At 39.0% G+C, this 20,000-nt stretch overlaps 1 protein-coding gene across 6 annotated transcripts in view; it reads left to right on the top strand.

Moving 5' to 3' along the window:
* Window positions 1-20,000, top strand: part of WDFY3 (WD repeat and FYVE domain containing 3) — a 185,563-nt gene that overhangs the window by 131,761 nt on the left and 33,802 nt on the right. For 5 of the 6 annotated variants that reach the window (XM_069780681.1, XM_069780713.1, XM_069780703.1 and 2 more), the window contains 12 exons: window positions 429-523; window positions 2,289-2,409; window positions 3,942-4,159; window positions 6,743-6,978; window positions 8,281-8,415; window positions 10,344-10,523; window positions 12,467-12,700; window positions 14,643-14,742; window positions 16,300-16,460; window positions 17,038-17,267; window positions 18,144-18,253; window positions 19,128-19,310. In XM_069780681.1, the coding sequence (XP_069636782.1) occupies window positions 429-523; window positions 2,289-2,409; window positions 3,942-4,159; window positions 6,743-6,978; window positions 8,281-8,415; window positions 10,344-10,523; window positions 12,467-12,700; window positions 14,643-14,742; window positions 16,300-16,460; window positions 17,038-17,267; window positions 18,144-18,253; window positions 19,128-19,310 (2,003 nt within the window). The remainder of the gene's footprint in view (window positions 1-428; window positions 524-2,288; window positions 2,410-3,941; window positions 4,160-6,742; window positions 6,979-8,280; window positions 8,416-10,343; window positions 10,524-12,466; window positions 12,701-14,642; window positions 14,743-16,299; window positions 16,461-17,037; window positions 17,268-18,143; window positions 18,254-19,127; window positions 19,311-20,000) is intronic. The other variant, XM_069780692.1, reaches the window with a different exon arrangement.

Below are 20,000 nucleotides of genomic sequence, written 5' to 3'. Positions count from 1 at the left end.
TTTTACATCTCCTCAAGGTATTGGCATAAATGTTATACCAGTTGAGTAATCACTGGTTTTGATGTAATACTTGTTCCGCTGTAATGGTTTGAGAATAATGTTTTGTTCTCCTTTCTTTAACTTGTGATGTTCCTTTTACTAGGACTTGGTGGTATCTCCCAGTTTCCTTTCTTGAATCCTAGCATTTTCAGGGTCCCTTACCTGCAGACTTGCATGCAAAGATTCCATTAATTACTACATGTTAATTTTGGTTTTGGCTAGTAACTTTAGATGAAGACCGTTTTCCTCAATCTTCAGATGTGAGAAAGTTGACATTTTTGGGTATCTCCCTCTTGCTAGTGTTATGCTTTTATATTTAGGGTGAATTATTGATAGATGAGAGTGCATCTGTCATATCAGTGAATGATGTTTTTTCTCTATACAACAAGGTTTGGACAGTTCATCTCTTCCACTTTACCTACATTTGCAGTCTGTGAGAAGTTTGTAGTCATGGAAATAAACAGTGAAGAAAAGCTTGACAGTGGTAAGTGATGGCACGTCTTAGAAGCAGTAGAAGAGAAATACTTTGAGATCTCTTCTGCGCTTAAATAATGCAGAAATAGTGTCATTAGCAATATTGTAATTTTGTTATAACCTGGCTGCCAGTTAGTTGTGGTTACTTTAGTTTTCGGTATTGTGTGCAAAGCAGTGCAAAACCCATGTACTCTTTGTTTTCCTTCCATTAACACTTCATGGTTTTGTTCTGTTTCCTCCGCTTACTCCTTCAAGTCAGCTGTGCATCTTTGCTTCTTTGTGGGGAGAGGAAAAAAGACAAAAAATGGATTACTAGGTGCATCTGCCATCCAGGTGTCGAGGAAGTAAAAGGATTAACTAAGCCTAGTTATTTTTTTAGGCAAAAAAAGTTTTACTGTCCTTCAAGAATGCTTATATTGAATTGTTTTGAGACTATTTCTACCTTAGTTTTCCTAAAGAAAAGAGGCTTATGCAATTGCATTTTAGATCAGTGTCCCTGAACAGAAATGTTTTAGCCCCACATTTGGATGTCACCCAAATAACTAGAAGGGAGTTCCCAAAGACTGTTTGTTTCTGCATCTCCTGGGAATATACTGGTGCACAGGGACAAGTGAGAGAGAAGTGTTTCTGCTTTACAGTTGGCTTTATTGGTTTGGTTTCCTGAAGAACAAGGTTTAGGCAGTCTTCACATTCGCCATTATCCCCCTGTGTCTCTCCTGTTCCTTCTGAATACTTTTGCTTATTGCGGTCTCGAAGATGATTAACTTCGAGCTTTTTAGTGAAAAAGAGGGAGTTGGTATTGGAGAGAGATCCAGACTGATTTTCTCACTACAGGCCAGCAGTGGTTTTTTTCCCAGGCTAACCACAGCCTGAGCTGCTTTTTGCCTACCTGGGGGACTGAAGAACCTTGGGGAGAAATTCAGGCTGTGGCAGGAATGGAGAGAGAAGCTTTTGATTGAGGCAAAGGACATGAGATTTTTAGGTTACTGGTCTTCCATCAGTTCTGCTGTATTTCTGCCATAGAAGATGCTTTGTGTTTGACTTGCGCACAAAACCTTGGCCCAGCAAGTGTCCATTTATCTGTCTACATTTTTGCATGTTGCTTCAAGTCCTGACTTTTTGTTTGTTTGTTTGAATAATGTAAAAATATGGTCCTCCTTTGACAGCATAAGGTACAATAGGAGAGATTTGCAAAATAACTGTAAAGCTAGTCTTGAGCTGCATGCATTGGCTTGTTTTGCAGTAAGTGGTTTTCAACTGGTGATGAGTTTAGGGATCTACTGAAAGACAAGGAAACTAATTTTTCTCTCCATTTCATAGATTTGGAGGCAGTTGGGAAGTATCATGGTTTTTTTCTTGCAATTCCCCACCCCCTTCCACCGACCCCCTCCTCCCGACCCCCCCCCCCCCCCGATTGCATCATGCAAAATGTTTATCTACCATGTTGTGTGGGTGCGGGGCAGTGTTTGATTGTTTTTATGTCTCTACCTGCCAGGAGTGACTAGTTTAGCTAATTTGGACCACCTCAGTTTAGATTATTGTCTGAGAAGCTGGGATTCCCTTTTACCCTTTCCTCAAACAGACTGAGCTCTGTATGGTGGTGCTCATGGGGCATCAAGCATTTCTCAGCGGTGTATAGCAGGCTGCCTGCACTTTAGCAGGGTGATCAGGTTGCATTTGCTTATGTGTGGAATTTATGAATAGCCTTTAAAAAGTCTGAGTTCCAAAAGCCTAATTTTGCCTTTTTTTTTATTTTTTTTTTTTTTTATGTTTAGGAACAGAGGATGATTTTGGAGGACTTGTTTCTGCTAATCTTATTCTGCTGCGGAACAGGCTTTTAGATATCCTTCTGAAACTTCTATATACATCTAAAGAAAAGACAACTGTTAATTTGCAGTAAGTACAAAAAAACTTGAGGTAGAGAAAGGATGTAGTTTTTTAGTTCAAGAGGGAGAATTACACAGCACCCGTTCGATTCACTAGTTTAATTGCATAATTTTATAGGAACTATTGAATGATTTATGCAGATGTCCCTGAATTAGCTTTGGGTATGCTAGCAGAAATGGAATGCATGATTATTGAGTTGTATGCTGTCAGTTGTGGTAGTAAGAATGATAGTACTAAGCAGATGCCTGTGTAACTTAACACGTATCTTTCAGCTATTGTAGTAACTCTTTTTTGTTTTGAATCTTTAAAAAAAAAAATTTAAGACCATGATTGACAGCATTAGTAGAAACTTATGCTTCAAATTAGGAACAACAGAAGTAAATATCAGCAGGAGAGGAAATTATTTGGTAGATTTGGGGGGAGATTGCTTGCTTCTTATTGTTACTTCATGGAAGAAAGACTGTTTGTAAAATTGTTAGTTTTAAAACTTTGAGGGACAGAGGATCACGAGTGAGTAGGATGCAGTGGGAACAAGTGTGGATGCCTGGCTACTTTGAGTTTTAAAGTTTTGTTATCTGGAGAGCCAGTTCTTTAACCCTCTGCTCTTAAGTACTTCTTGGTGCTGTTCTCTCATAACGTCATGCATGGCTATAGAGAAAATAAAATCTGTTGAAAGAGAAAACTTGTGGGTTTAGAGAAGTGAGATAGTCAGCTTCTCATTTGGTTAAGATCAAATGGCTTCAGTAGGGGTTATCATTAGGATCATTAACCCTAGAATGCCCCTTAGTTGCTTAAAATTGCATGTGAGGGTACATGATATTATAGTTTAATGAGGCACTAGAGTCATATGGTGAGTTGGAGAAGAGACTTTGAAACACTGTCAAGTTAAAACCTTGACAAAATACAACTTTCAAGCAACTGCCCGGTGGGCTGTCCTGAGTCTGTTGGAAGCATTTTGTGGATGTATGGCATATATAGATTATGTGGTGATTGACTGAGTGTTGGTTGACATACAACCAGAACCTCTTTGAGCTTTTCAGCAATACTGCTTTAAAAAAAACCAAGACCATATTCTTTCAAATATTCCCAAGCAACTCTTCTCTTAATAAAAAAATCCAAACCACCTTTATTTTTTAATACCAGTTTATTAAAAAGGCTTGTGAAAACTCTTTACCTATGTATGGCTCAACAGAAAGTATTTGAAAGTTATAATTTGTGGACAAATGTTTCCTGTTCAGCATTCCACATTTATTATCAAAAGCAGCAATTGGAGAAATCTCATGCAATGGAATAGTCCCATAAGCTGTTTACTCTTCCCTTTCTGCTAAACAAATACACTGTACCTGTTCCATTTAACAAGATTTGGTGAGCAACACTTCTTGTTGTGTAGCAAACTTACCTAAGAATTCAGTTAACTCTTCAATAGATCTGAATTTTCTCTGATCTTGAGGTTTGCCCTGTAGTGGAGGACATTTTTGCTATGTAGTAGGAAACCAAATGCTGTAAAATGTGACTAGTTTTTTTTTTTTCTCTTTAATTAGGGCTTGTGAAGAACTGGTCAAGACACTGGGTTTTGACTGGATTATGATGTTTATGGAAGAACATCTGCATTCCACCACAGTCACAGCAGCCATGCGAATTCTTGTGGTCCTGTTGAGTAATCAGTCCATCCTTATCAAATTTAAGGAGGGTCTCAGTGGTGGAGGCTGGCTCGATCAGACGGATTCTGTCTTGACCAATAAGATTGGTACTGTGCTAGGTATGGCATCTCAGCCCCCTCATGCCTGAAGGATTATGTGGGAGCGCGTGTGCATATGTGTCGAGGTGGAGGTTATTGTATAAATACTGTTAAGAGTTAGATTTCCTAAGCAAAAGGGAGTGGGTTTACGAAACTGCCGTTCAGTTGACATTACATGAATTTCATTGTAGTTCAGTATTACCTCATCATCTGCATGAAGCCTGTGTGCTAACTGTTTTTTTCTGTTATCATCATGGTACGGTTAAGTATGTCCTGTGGGCAGGCACGTCTGAGCTAGATGCAGAGGTAGCATAGCATAGTACCTTACGTACACAGCAAATAAAGATTCAGTAGAATTTACTTGTTTGTTTACTTTTTATTAGTTAGAGCATCATGCAGTGTTATACCTGAGCTGCTTTGTCTAGTGAGTTCTATGCCAATTAGATTTACCAGTTTGGATTTTTGCTATCTTGGAAATTTCTATGTTTACAGTATCGTCTCAGCCTTTCTTTTGCTCTCCCTCTCCTGTGTTCTGCACGCATGCATGCTCACGCTCTCTCTCTTAGTCAAGACTTTCTTTGCAGGTTCTTAAAGCAGTTTCATTTATCCAGGTTATCAGACCTTTCTGTTACCCTGTGTGATCTAGAATTCAGTGTATAAGGCTTTAGTTCTACAGGACCCATTTTGAGAATCTCTAAGCTGTCTGAAATGCATCTCCAAGTGTCTAAAATAATGGATATCAATTCTGTGTAGACAGGTGTAGTGGAGATTTCCCATGGACCTGTGTTTTTTAAGCCAAAATAAGATGGTGCTTTACAGATGAATGTCCATTCAGATCCTGATGCAAACCCATTGACATTAAATGGGAGTCTTTCACAAGCTTGAGTAGGTCTTAGATCAGGGCAGTGGTATTAATAGTACTTTCAACTTAATTGTTGTTCCTAAAAGACTGTGCAAGGGGCCACTTCTCTGTGTTGCAGCAGTATATGATCTATTTCTGCACTAAAGATTTTTTCCAAATTGGTTTATTATAAGGAAATAGTTGTGTTGTTGAAGTGATCTTATTTCAGGAAGAGGGCTTTTCCTGAAATGAATATGTGAAGTCCATTTTCTTCTGCTTTGTCTCTTTGAAATCTATCAAAGTATCTTATGCAATCTTGTTTTTTGCATAAATAAAACTATTAAGTCTGTCTATTTACAGTGATTGCCCATAATATATCCCTCAGGATATCCAACTAGAAACATAGGATGGTTCTTTGTGTTATTAATGAATTAGGAAGGTTAAGGAAAACAGTTTTTCTGAAACCATATAACACATGCAAACATTTATAACATACTACAGCATCTGTTGTTTGGCTAACTCTGAGTAATGTCCTGTATTTTATTTAAGAAAAAAACTTTTGCATATGCATGTGCCTTGCATGCATGATCCTTAAAATTTGAAAACCATTGATATTTTAGGGAATTGACAGTTGTTTATTCAGTATCTACTTTAAATGTCCAGTAACATAAACAATTTTTTCAGTCACAAAATCTTTCTGAATAAGATTGTGATTTACAATCACATTTGGAGAGCATTTATAGAGTTTTCCTATTTTTCTTATTATAGTATCACTTTAATTGAATCCAAGCTAGACTGTGACCAAACAGATATATTTAAACTTGTGTTTCATCAAATGATAGTGACAGATTATCTGATTTTCACACCCTGTGTTTTTTAATAAATTAAAACACATCAGCTCCTAGATTTCTCATTAAACCAAATAGGAGCCATTTTTGTTCAAGATTACTGATGGATTTCCTGCAACTTTGTAGCAAAGACTTCATTAGTCTGATTCCTGTTAGATGTCTTCTGTTTAAAAGGTCAATTTCTGGTGGAAAGGATATCTGTATTAGAGCCTCAGAAAAACAACCTGATCTCTGTCAGTGTCAGAAGAATGGCTCACTCTGTGCTGATGCAGACTGAACTGTCTTTCTGCCTCCTTCCTCACTTGAAAATAAACGCTTCTGCTGCCCTGGTGTATTTTTTTTTTCTTTAAATAGGAAAATGTAATACCTAGGTAGAAGCAGGGTCAGAAAAGGTGAGTTTTGTGCCTCTGGCAGCACTTAAGGTAAAATAAGAACATTTAATGCTTCATACCAGCTGATTAATCAGTAACAAAACAGCTGAAACAAGATGCCCCTGAGACATCTTTGGAAACAAATTAGCAGCCAATTGACTTAAATGGGCCATGGGACTGCTGCTTGGTAATATAAATCTGTAACTGATGTTAAGGTGGTACTTCCTTCTCAGCCAGTGAAATATCTTTTTTCAGAAGCTTGGGTGTGTGTATGCAGTAGCATTAGGCAGTCTGTATGGAGCAGTGTCATCTATGTAGTACTGGAAAGCAGTAATTTCCTTTTTTTTTTTAATTGATTAAAAATATTGGACATCTGAAGCAGAATTGCATAATGTGTGTGATAGTCTGTATGCACACATTCATTTTTTGCAGTGTTAATTTCTGAGGAGGTACCCTCTCGTGTCCACTACTTCAATAAGAGTGAGCTTCACAGTCATTTACCTATTAACATTATTGGCTTTTTGTATTTTTTTTTTCATCTTAGGGTTCAATGTCGGCAGGAGCGCTGGTGGCAGATCAACAGTCCGGGAGATTAACCGGGATGCTTGTCACTTCCCAGGTTTTCCCGTTCTGCAGTCCCTTCTCCCGAAGCACACTAACGTACCTGCACTCTATTTCCTCCTCATGGCCCTTTTCCTGCAGCAGCCAGTCACTGAACTGCCTGAAAACCTTCAGGTCAGTGCACCTGTCATCAGCAGCCAATGTAATCAGGGTTGCCAGGTAGGGATTATCTAGTAAAATGTAAATGTAATTCTGTCTGTCATGAAAGAAAATAACAGATTAACCAGGCCCCCTCCTTTTTCTCTGCAGCTGACTCAGAGTCACGATGTGTTTAATGCTGAGCTGTTTAGGGTGGGAGGACAAGGTACCACGGGAGTGTGTGGAAGCCAGCCTGTTAGGGCATAGCTGTTGCTGGTGTCTTTCTGGTCTGTTTTGGGGTCAAATGAGAAGCAGATCCCTGTTTCAAGCTGATGTGGTATGGGCATTGAAGGGGACATAATTTTTTGCCTGCTTGCTTGCTTTGGTTTTTTGTTTTGTTTTTGTTTCTTTTTTTTTAAAAGAGTGGGAAGTTGCTGTGTTAGAGATCGTGGAGTTACAGAGAAAACAAGGTAGCTTTTATTTCAGAAGGTCTTTGTGGTTTTGTAGGGAGGCATCTCAGTTGTAGTTGGAAAACGTGTATTGTTCTTATTCTGAACAGGTTGATTTTGGACTTGTTTTAACTGTATGTAAATGAGTAGATATTACATGGTCTACAACAGAGTCCTGGGAAGCTTAATGTAGTGCTTTATGCAGAAAAGCCACGCTCCAGGTAGTCAAGATGCCTGTTGAGAATGGATGAAGTGCTAACATTTATTTATCAGTGCCAACTGGAAAGTAAAAATTTCAGACCAGAAGGTATTCTGCCTGCCTGTTTTCTCAAGAGGAATACTTGACAGCACATTCAGCACTGTGCTACAGTGAAGTAGAGGCATGAAGCTCACGTCCTGCTTAAAGCATTGAAGTACGGCACTGTTAAAACTAAATTCAATGACTTAAAATATTTAGCAGTAGAGCTCTTAATGCTAGAAGTGGGCACTTTGTCCTTTTTTATTTTTTAATTGATTTAATTTTTTGGATTTGCTGGAAAATGCAAACTTGTTTTGTTTGGTTTGTTCTTTTTCTTTCTTTCTTTTTTTTTTACCTTTGGGATATTATGTGGGTTTTATTGCTAGATGTGAGTGAAGTAAACTGAAGTGATTGTGCAGCATTTGTGCTGACAGGTCTCTTCTTGTTTCAAAACACTTAAATACTTAGAGAAGGTGAGAGTTGCAGTTACGTTAGCCCATGGTCAGAAGGAATTTTCTTCAGTGACATGTGACCTTCATATGAAGCTTTTGGGGACAAAGTTTGGAATATGTGAAACAATTCATTTTTTAGATACTGCCAAATGAGCATGTTGTAGGTACAATAAAAAGCAATATCAAATTGCACAGGAGAAAGGGGTTATGTCATGTCTTCTTTCTTCTCTTTCACCTCTTACAGTTTGATTTAGACTCTATTTGGACATTCATATTTGGAGTTCCTGCCTCCTGTGGCACCGTTACCTCTTCAATACATAGTGTTTGCACAGAAGCTGCCTTCTTGTTATTGGGAATGCTGAGGAGCATGCTGAATTCTGTAAGCATAAAAAATTTTGCTCGTATTTGAATATACAGAATTGTTCAGGTTTGCCATGTGGTCAAAAGCCAAATTAAAAAAGTTGAGGTTTTGTTAATGTCACAAGAAACCCAGCTGTGAGTTAGGCTCATAATACTTGGGTGAAAACCATCAGTGTCAGTGGGTTATTCTATCTTACTTTATTTTTCAGTATCTGTAGAAATATTAGTGGCCACAAAATTAATGCTGCTTTTTCACAAAAAGGCTGGGCTTTGTGTTTTGCTGCAATTAAAACAAAAGAAGAAAGCAGAAGGATAAAATGCCCTTGGCAGAGATCATTGAATTTCTTTCCTGATTAACATCGTGGGGCAATGTTTGAGACTCTATATCCCATCTGCTCAGAGCTATGCGAGTTGCAGATTTTGTGCATGAACCTTCCACATGCAGAGAAGTCCCCTGACTATTAATAGCCACATGCTGCAGGAAATGAATTTACTGCCAGAAAAACGTGTCATCTTCTCATCTTTGAATCTAATGTCAAGAGTAGTGAATGTTGGTTTCTCAGTGGGAAAATTTTGTATTTCCTTGGAGCCATAGTATGTTATCTGCTGAAAATTATCTCATGAAATGTTTGAAAAGCAGCACCTGTTTGGTTGTCGCCTGTTTGGTCATCATGTGTTTGTGATATGCTCTGAGAAGCATTGCTTACATGCATGTGTCTCCCATGTTAACATGTCCAGAAGTGTCTTCTGGACACGTGTGCTGGTTACATGTTCATGACCTGCTGCTGTACACATTCCTGTTATCATGTGTTCTGTCTCTTGCTGGTGACCTGTTCTGTCATGTGTTTGGTCCTCACCTGTTCAGACACATTTGCAACATGCGCTATCTCTTGCCTTGCTATCTTGTGCTGCGTCATCAGGTGTATGTTCAGATGTGCCATCACATTTGGGGTTGACATGAGTCAGGTCATGTTTACCAACATGTTTTGAATCATTATGTGTTAAGACACATATTTTGTCTTATGGTCAGTCATGTGTTGTAAATGTGGTCAGTCTCCTGTTTGTGATGTGCTCAAACACATGCTGAGGCATAGGTTACTGTCATGTGTTAGGATGCTGTGTGTTATTGCTGTGGGTTATCACATGTTCGGTCATGTGTCTGGTTACATTTCATCATGTGGTTGCAACTTGTTCCAGCCTGTTTTATCATGACATATCTTCATAGTGTTTGTCATGTTCAGCTACATGTTTCTCATGTATTTATGATAAGGTGATATGCTGCCATGTGTTCAGTCACATGTTTGTGATGGCTTGGACACATATTCTCTTATCACATGTTCTATTGTCACCTGTTGCAGGCATATGGTTTGGACATGTGGTTTATGTGTGTGTTAGAAGTTGGTAGCTTGTTCAATTGTCACACATTCTGGAAGCAAGATTAGCCATGTGTTTGGTCACATGTTTGTTCAGATGTTCATCGTATGGTGACATGCTCAGGCACATGTTCTGTCACATTGGGTCAGGTTCGTCACATGTTGGTGATGTGCTTGAACACATTTTCTGTCACTTGTTTGGTCAGATACTAGGTCACATGTTCCAACACTGTGTCCTCAGTCATGTGTTCTAGACACATGTTTGGTCATGTGTTCTGACAAGTGCTCTGACACATTTGACATGCTCTGGATGTGATTTTCACACTTGGTCATGTGGTTGGCCACAAATTCAGTCACTTATTTCTGCTCTGCTTGAACAAGTGCTTGTCCATGTGTTTGATCACATTTGGCCTCATCTTTGATCACCTGTCACAATCGTGTTTCATTGCATGTTTGACAATGCGTTTGATTGCATGTTTGACCTTACAGCTCCTCTTCCTGCAGCTCCTTTCTGAAATGAGCATTCTTCAATTAGTGCCATCTGTGCTAATGTGCTGTTTGTTTTTCAACTCAGCCTTGGCAGTCAGAGGAAGAAGGCTCTTGGCTTCGAGAATATCCAGTCACCTTGATGCAGTTCTTTCGATATTTGTATCACAATGTGCCGGACCTCATTTCCTTGTGGATGAGCCCAGAGTTCCTGTGTGCGCTGGCAGCAACAGTGTTTCCTTTCAACATACGACCGTACTCTGAGATGGTAGGAAATCCAACTAATTAGCTATTTTGTTTTTCCCCCAAATGTTACTTTTGAGGATTTATCAATTAGCAGTCATACAAAGATAAAGCTCTGCTTACCCTGCAGAAAGAGGTCGTTGTAAAGGCTGGTCTGGACGTTTTGCACTTGGGTTTCGGAACCAAGAGAAGTGCATGCTCAACTGAAGGGCAGTTCCTGTGCAGTGACATCTGAAACTGTGTTTTAGGGGGAATGTACATGATTTATTTGTTTTCTAGTGGACTGTTATTTTCAATGATATGAACAATGTTAGCTCAGATTTACAAAAGCAAAAGAAATGGAGTCTGCCTATGCTTTCAGCCCTCTGCTCTGGAGGATATGATAAAATCTAAAACTTCTTTTTCTTCCCACTTCCCATTTCTTCTTTTGTGGCTTAACCACAAAACAGTGTTCTTGTGTTACCTGGAACTACTGAGTTCAAGCCAGGAGAGGGTGTGAATTCAACTTTGCTTGCATTGCTGCCTGTAGTATGTTTGAGCTTGGTGTCATTTAAAAATGATACTATTTCTAGAATATGAATGGAAAGGAAACAAACAGTTATTGTTAGCCAACATCTAAAAGTAATTTTACTAAGAATATGGAAGGATAGTTAGGCTACAGGTTGGCAAATGCTAGAACTAGGGAGGGTATAATAAAATACTTCAGGAATTACTGGTGGCATGCTATCTTTTCTGTTGTCAATAAAAGTGGGAGATCAGTTTTTAAAGGGACATGCTGATGAGCATCTCATAAAGATAGTTTATTTTGCTTTTAAGTTAAACTTGCACTTGAAGTAGATGCTAGGAGCTCGCTCTCTCAAAAAAGTGCCATTTATAAACTGGTAAAGCTGATTTGGTGTTCACCTGTATAGAGTTTTTAGAGGAGCCTTGTGTCTCTGAGCAGGTTTTACTTTAACTACTAAGTCCCTTGAAACTTTGTGTAGCTGCCTGACAACTTGAGCTCTTTGCTATTTGAAGGCTGTCTTGACTCCAAATTGGTTTATTCCTCCAGCATTTCCCTCTGCCCGAATGTGTAGAACTAATCAATCCCTTGTGAAATAGATGAATAACAGCCAGGTTCCTGCAACAAAACACTATAGCCCAAATTCAGCCTTGAGAGAAAATTCTTAACTGATCTTTCAGCCCTTCTGAGATTGCCATTAAAATCAGAAAGAGTACACATTTGGGCTTCTCTTAATTTCTTGGGAAAACTCTCCTACTGAAGCAGACCAAATGTTCAAAACATTTGGTTACTTCACATATAAGCTGGTGATGCGATAAGCGTGTTGAGGGAAATCATGTTGTCTCCTCTTGCATTTGGAGGAGGGCGTTACATAAAAACAGACAGTCTTTTGGATTTGACAGCTTCCATGACTGTTTGCGCTTTTATTACAGTCCTCCTCAAGAGCTAGCCCCTCAAAGGTTCTTGTTTGTCAGAAAGAGGAAAGCTGTAGAGACACCCCCCCCCCCCTTTTTTTTTTTCTTTTAAGAGGTTTTGGGAAACTGGCTTAGCCATACTGCACTCTGATGAAGATACCGTATTAAAAAAAGAAAAGTTCCTTTTTAACTGCGTTAGTTAATAACTTTTTCAAAACTTTTCTTTTTTGCAATGAGAACATTTATTTTTGCAAAGTATCTAGAAATTGCCCGAGTACTTCTTGTTGGTAAGTAAATGTGAAATGTGATCTCTAGCTCACATAACTCATGCCAGTCTTCACTGATTATTGTTCGCCTTGGGAATCTGAAACTAGAATTTGGTTGTTTCTCCTGTTGTGTATTAGGGAACTGATCCTGAACATAATCTTGTAAAAAGGCTTCTTATGAAGCAGAATGTGAATTGAGTAGCCTTTGAAAAACAAGTGAATAGAGTTATCAAAAAGACTGCTGTTAATTTGCTGATCTTGAGTTTTAACATGCTGTTTTTCACAGGTCACTGATCTTGATGATGAAGTTGGGTCCCCAGCTGAAGAGTTTAAAGCCTTCGCAGCTGATTCTGGCATGAACAGAAGCCAATCAGAATACTGCAATGTTGGCACCAAGACATACCTAACCAACCATCCTGCCAAGAAGTTTGTGTTTGACTTCATGCGTGTGCTGATAATTGATAACTTATGTCTCACACCAGCCAGCAAACAGACTCCACTGGTAGATCTTCTGCTAGAGGTACAATTTTTTTGTGTTTTGTTTTTATTTTTTGAACTTATTGTGACACTTTATCCCCTAAAATGTGTTCTTCCACTTACCTTTCTAAGTTAGAGGACTGATGACCTGGGATTCAGTAGAATCCTGTAAATTGCCCTGAAATGGGGGGGGGGGGAAGGGGGGAGGGGAAAAAAAAAAAAGAAACACTAGTGTCTCATAAATAGTAGTTTGCTCACCTTTCTTTAACAGCTTGGAAAAACCTAAGAAAGCAAATGCAGAGGGTTTATCTCAGCTTTCCTTTGAGAATGTTTTCTGGACTTCTCCTCCCTGCACCTCCTGGCATTTGTGTATATTGGTGACCATCTCAAGTGCTTGAGCTGACAGTCTGTGCGCTGGTTACCTGGCTTTTTTTCTTGCTGTGCTCTGTTCTCCCCTCCACACCACAGCCCTACTACTACTTTTTTTGTGGGCTCCTTAACTTTCATTTGGCCAGTCAAATGGCTCTGTTAGTTGCTGAGCATGCAGTGTCATTGTTTTATTTCTATTTTGTCCTCGCTTTTGAGCAGCCATAATCTTGTTTTGGCATCTTAGCCAATACGTCGTTTTGTCTGGAAACAGAGGTAGTGGCTCACAACACTAGATGTTCAACAGTGCAGCATGAGAAGTTGTAGCTTTCTTCAAGTTTTACTTTTGTGGAGTAAGATTCATTTGTTAAACACCTTTCAGACCATGACAGGTGTATTGGCTTTGTTGAAAATATAAAATCCAAGCAAATCCCTGCAGAAACATTAAGGTTTCTGTTTTATTCATATTAGATAAAAAGTGGCAGGACATATGGTGCCATATGCTATAAAAATTCACAAAATAACTGTGTTATCTTCCTGTACATTACCTTTTAAAGTTTGTGACACCTGCAGAAAGCATCCTTCTGTTAATGGTGAGGCAAGGAATGAGTTCACTTACTGTTTAACTGCCCACACCTTCTTCAGACAATGTATTTTGAATGTTTGGTTCATGTCAATTCACATTCTCCCTTGACCTACCTATTTGTTACCTCATCCTATGTGTTGCTGAATCTCCCTGATTTTTTTGATAGCTGCAGGAATTTTGGACTGTGCTTGTATATTTCCTAACAAATTTCCTGGAGCAGTTGAGCATCTCTTTGGTGTCACAAAGCAAAAAATGAATTGCCAAGAGGTGCAGTTATACACAAACATCGGGAAGCATATTTGAGGCCACATTCAGTTGGTTGCAGTTGTTTTACTGCTGGTTTAATCTGTTCTCGCTCGTCAATGTTACTGGCCCCTTAGCATAAACAGAGCATTGGGTATGTACACACTGCTAAACTGTTACAGGGCAAGACAAAGCAGGTTGCCTTGATGTTATCTGGCTTTCTAGGACTGTTTAAGTGGATTATTCAGTTAGGTATGATTATGCATGCATCGAACAACACAAGGTGATAAAGTGATTTTCCCCTTTAAGTGCAAAGGAAATTATAAAGGTTCAGCATATGACTATACCAAGACTGCTGTAGTAATATGCAGAACCCCACATAGAAGTGATTATCACCTTACATGTTTGATCTGTCCCATTTACTCATTTTTTACTGAAGGAGGTGATTGTGTGAACTGAGGAGATCACAGTTTAACCATATGTTTAGTTAGAGATTTGTGCATCTTTTTGGAATGTAGTCTTTTCCAGTTCCTATTATGGCAGAAGATAAATTTACTGGATTTAAATAGAAATAATGCCTACTCTGTAAGACTGCATATAGCCAATGTATACTCAACATGCATCTTAAATTTTTAGATAAAGCCAAGACATCTTACTCAAGACAGAATGTTAAGAGAAAAAAACATAGTTCATGAGAGCTAAGAAAAGAGAAATTCACCTAGAACACCTTCCTGCTCCCTCTTTTTGCTCAGAGATATTAATTATCTTAACATTGTATTTCTTTTATCAGGCTTCCCCTGAAAGATCAACACGAACACAGCAGAAGGAGTTTCAGACATACGTTTTGGATGGAGTGATGGACCACTTACTTGCAGCTGATGTTTTATTGGGTAACATAGCAAAGTTTAGTTATCAATCTATTGATTTGAGCAAAAGGTTTTCACTATTTAACTTTTTCTTTATTACTGTCCTGTTTTGTTACAACTTGATTGTCTTTATTTTTTTTCCTCTGCCCTTTCCTTTCCTTTGATGTGTAAATGGTGTTGCTGTGCTTGCATGTTCCCTCACTAGCTTGACTGTGCCAAAGCTGTGAAATAGGTTGTTCAAAAAAAACTATACGGCATGAGTCTTTTGGATATGTAAGCCAGAAAAATTGCAATCACATCAAAAAGAACTGAAACTGGATCTTGCATCATCTCTCTTGTCCTTCTTGCCTTGGTAGAGGATCTGGGGCTTTTGTCAATTTATTATGGGTGGGACTTTGGTTTTTAAGTTAGCTTTGTTTCCATTTCCTCCTACTGTAGTTTTATTATGAATGCAGCATTCCAGAAAAAAAAACTCTGGGATTAGCACTCCATTGATCCAGTTAATAAATGGATAGGAAGAGAATTAGAAGCTTGTAACTTGGATGTCAGTAGGGTAGGCTGTCCCACCAGAGCATGGGTTTAGATGATTGTGGAATGGCCTGCAGGAATATTGCTGCTCAGGTGCTCAGTTGGATTTCACGGTGGCCTGCTGGACTTCCCAGGAGCTCTCGGTCTGCTCTATCTCTATCCTAGATGTCATGGGGCAGCATGCATTTCTGTTCAACAGTGCTTGTAAGGCTTCCCCCTTTCTTGCCACAGCAATGACTTGTCTTTCTCTGGCTGCACTGCATTAATAAAATAAATGCAGAATCATGTTACGTGAAGCTTTGAGTCAGGTTCTCAGAAGAGTCTCCTGTGCTTACAAGTACTTTGGTGCAGCCCAGGAGCAGGACTTTGGTTTCCCCAGGCATTCCTTCTTTGAGCTTTTGCCAGCTTCCTCCAGGTGCAGTGCTATCAGTTGCTTTATGTGCAGATGAGGCAACAAATGAATAAATGTAGGTGAACTTCTGGCAAAATCAACACCACTGATGGTTTTGTTTGTTTGTTTTATGAAAGCACTTGCACTTTTCAAGCTTCTCTTAATAAAGGTGGGCTGACATTTACCTACACGCAGACACATGCAGCTGATGCCCATTGACTCTTGGTTTTATTGAGGGAAGCACAGTGAGGGACATGTGATGCCAGCTGATATCACTTGTCATCTGAAGGTGTTTAAAAAGGTTCTTTTCTTTTTGAAAAAGCAAAAGTATAATTTAAAGAAGCTACAGGTGGTTCTGTACACATGCAGCTCCAATTGAAAAGGAGGACCCTACATAAATATGATACCTCAGGATCCACAAGAGTACCGTTTCTTCTGGACTCTTCCTGCCCCAGCCCCGCCTTTTTTGGTCTTTGTCGATTTCAAATGTTCACTTACCATCAAAGATTGTTGTAAGAAAGCCATGAAGTTTCAGATTTTTCTTTGACTGAGTCTCTTTCTCTTTTACAGAAGTCTAGAAAGGACAGACTAAGGGGAATATATTTATGCAGATGTGGTTTTTTGATAAATGAAGAAAACTTTGGGGTTTTTTTGTTGCCTAGGTGAAGATGCATCTCTGCCTATAACGAGTGGAGGAAGCTACCAAGTGCTGGTGAACAATGTATTTTATTTTACACAGCGTGTGGTAGATAAGCTTTGGCAGGGCATGTTCAACAAAGAATCCAAACTTCTTGTGGACTTCATAATCCAGCTCATTGCACAGGTAATAGTGTTCTTCTGTTAGCCTGCTTGTGAAAACATTTTCGCAGGTTACGTTAAAATCCATGGAGTGAAGTGACTAAGCAATCTGCTAGTGATGCATGTCGGGTCAGCATAGAAGTATGCTTTTCTTCCCCATGCTTTCTCTCTCTTTAGTGAGCTTTCCTAGCACATCTTGTTAGTGTAGAGTGCTTTAGTATGGGGCTGTTGAATAAAAACTGCTTTCAGATGATGTTAGTTTTTAGAAATCCCCCAAAATAAACAACAAAATCTACCTTGCGTGAATTTTGGGAAGCTTCCGAAATTTACCTTGACATTTTGGGGAAGCTTCCTCATGCATTTTTGTTGCAGATAGTTAGAAGACTTTTACTGTTAGAAGTCAGCAGTGTCTTTATAGATGTTAAAATCGTAAGTGTATCATCATGTATTAATGTCATTTTGGTCCTTGAAATTCATGGAATTGATGCTTTTAGTAAAATAACGATTTTGAAAAATGAGCATGCATCAATTCAAGGTAAGATTGTGTGCTAGTAAACTGATTTTCTGCTACTATCTGATCATGGTTTTTTACTTCATATCAGTCAAAAAGAAGATCTCAGGGACTATCGCTGGATGCTATTTATCACTGCTTGAACAGGACCATCTTGTATCAATTCTCAAGGGCGCACAAAACTGTTCCTCAGCAAGTGGCTCTCCTTGATTCCCTAAGGGTCCTTACTGTGAACAGAAACTTAATTTTGGGACCTGGAAATCATGATCAAGAGTTCATCAGCTGCCTAGCTCACTGCTTGATTAATCTGCACGTGGGAAGGTAAATATCTCAGACAGAAGTTCGTTCCAGAACCAGGGCTGTGAAGTATTAAAATGACCTGTTATCTCTCAGCAATGACACTCACCTTGCAAATAAGTCAGCAAATTCTGGATAACCGTTCAGAACTTACTGGCCAGTGAAATACAGGCAAGCTTAAGTGATTCATTTTGAAACAAAATTAGGTTTGAAGAGCCCAGGTGTGGAGGACATTTTTACCTCCTTTTACAGAGGTGTTCAAAATACTGACACAAGTGCTTCTCTAATCATTTTGTTGTTATGAGAAGGTAGAAAGAAACACTGGTGCTAAGTAATTAATAGTCAAAGGGATCTGTCCCTAGATTTATTGTCTGTTGAATCATTTCATACAAATTCCATATCTTAGTACTTGTATGTACAGCATTGAGTAAGTCTAGTCAGGCATTTAATCAGATGCCCATGACAAATGCTGTGGACACCCACTTTTCTGCATTGCTGCAAATGCCTGCCTGGCATTTTGATTTTTTCTTTCCAAAAAGATGTACAACTTGTGTTTCATCCAAAAACACTTGGGAAGCATCAGCAACAGAAACCCTAATGTTCTCTATTTGTGGCCTCATCTGGTTTGTGTTTCTTCAAATATTACCAACTTTCTCTAGCGACATGTCCATGGCGTGTTATTTTTCATAAACCTTCAGTTCAGCTTGTGACCACAGATTGTCAGAACTCAAGTGGACAGAAGTGAAGATATGGTGCTGTAGTATCACATATCAATCTTTGTGATACTGTCACAGGGAATCAAATGCTTTAGCTTGTTGGCGGGGTTTTTATGTTGATTCCCACTTCTCCCCTCCACCCTAACCCCCCCCAGGTTGTTGTTAATTCGTTGTGTATTTGTAGCAACGTTGATGGGTTTGGATTGGAAGCAGAAGCCAGGATGACAACTTGGCACATTATGATCCCCTCTGATATAGAACCAGATGGAGTCTACAATCAAGATGTCAGTGAAGGTAATCTGAGAGTGACAAAGCCACAGATGTCTGCTAATGCCACTTCTGTGTTGTTGTCACTAATCTTTTACCCTAGTTACTCTTAGGGCTGGGGGGGTGTGTGTGTATAAAAATATATAAAAAAATAGATGAAAAAAAACACTTGGAGATACCAAGACAGACATATCCAGGAAAGTTACTGTTTTGTCAAAATACCAAGAGCTCTTTATAGTTTTCTGTACACACGTCAGAATCAGAAATACTGCTTTATATGCACTGAGTTGAATGTAATAGAAATGGGTCATTTTAAGTGTGCACCATGGTTTTGTATCAGCTGGATCTTACATGAGCATAGGTAAGAAATAATTGGTATAAGCTGTAAAATTATTACTCAGTGGCATCCTCAGGATCTTTCACTCAAAGGAAATCTATGAAGTAGTTGTGGAAGAAAGGATTCAGTGATTTTTTTTTTTTTTTTTTTATTTCTTGCATGTGTATATTTAATATGCAGGCGTGTGCTTATGCACACAGTCATATGTAAAACTATTAAAGCGTAATGTATGTATGGAATTATATATGTGGTTATAGACCTACTTCTGTAAGATTTTTTTTAATCTCATTTTGTGAAGAGATGGATGTAGGAGAAGAATCACAACTAATCAGAGCCGATACTTCAGATTCACAGAGAAAAAAATGCCCAAATTAACTGTTAGATACTTCCTGATAGCATATAAATGGCAAGAAAAGACTGCCTGGCCAAAGGCATTTCACAAGTCATGCAAGAGGGGAAGAAATTAGAGTATAATTGCAGAAATTATTCAGTTCACTACTGTAAAAATACCAATTCTATAAGCACCGTAGAGAGCTTATTGTTTATGATCTTGTACCTATGCAGGTCGCCAACTTCTTTTAAAAGCTATAAACAGAGTGTGGACAGAGCTGATCCATAGTAAAAAACAGGTTTTAGAAGAAGTTTTCAAAGTGACGCTACCTGTCAATGATCGTGGCCAAGTGGATATAACTGTTGCAAGACCTTTTATTGAGGAAGCAAGTTTAAAGTGTTGGCAAAATCATTTGGGTAAGTGTAACTGAGGATTTATCTGTCCTGAACGGTAGATTTCCCTGAAGTGAACCATATGCACTGGATGTTTTAATGTGGGTTTAGCTTTTGTGTAGCTAAGCACTCTAAACTGTCACCATTTAACGTCTCATTCAGAAACTGTACCGTTTGTAGAATATACTTACGCTCCGCTGCACGCTACTGGTGGTCTCAACAATGTCCTGTGTGTGTGAGTCGGTGTGCACCAAACAGCGTATTATGGATTACAGTGATGGAGTCATTTAGCTCCTTCCCATGAACACTTGGATTGGGGTGACCTGTGTTACTATTCTCAGGATTGAATGCGTCAGGCAGGGAGGGGGGCCCTTCTTGTGCATATCTGGGTGCAACCTGCAAACTCTTGGTCTGGTGATGCGATTGGAAATGTGTGACCAAGCTGTCCTCCTTAAGCAGCAGTGATACTATGAATTCTCCTTCTTGGCTGGGGAATCTGTTCAGCATAGGAAGCAGCTTTGCAGGAAAGGACCCGGGAATCCTGGTGGACAGCAAGTTTAGCACAAGTCAGCTCTGAGCCTGTGTAATAAAGAAGGCCAACTGTTGCTGGACAGAATTAGTGAGAGTTTAGACAGCAGATAATAAAATTCCGTACACATGACTAACTACTTTGAAGATTACATGGCTCTAAAGCAATTAAGGTTAACCTGGATA

This window comes from Haliaeetus albicilla, chromosome 1 (genome assembly GCF_947461875.1).
Source record: "Haliaeetus albicilla chromosome 1, bHalAlb1.1, whole genome shotgun sequence".
NCBI lineage: Eukaryota > Metazoa > Chordata > Aves > Accipitriformes > Accipitridae > Haliaeetus > Haliaeetus albicilla.
The sequence above is the reverse complement of the archived record's forward strand: the minus strand, read 5'-3'. Positions and strand labels throughout refer to the sequence as shown.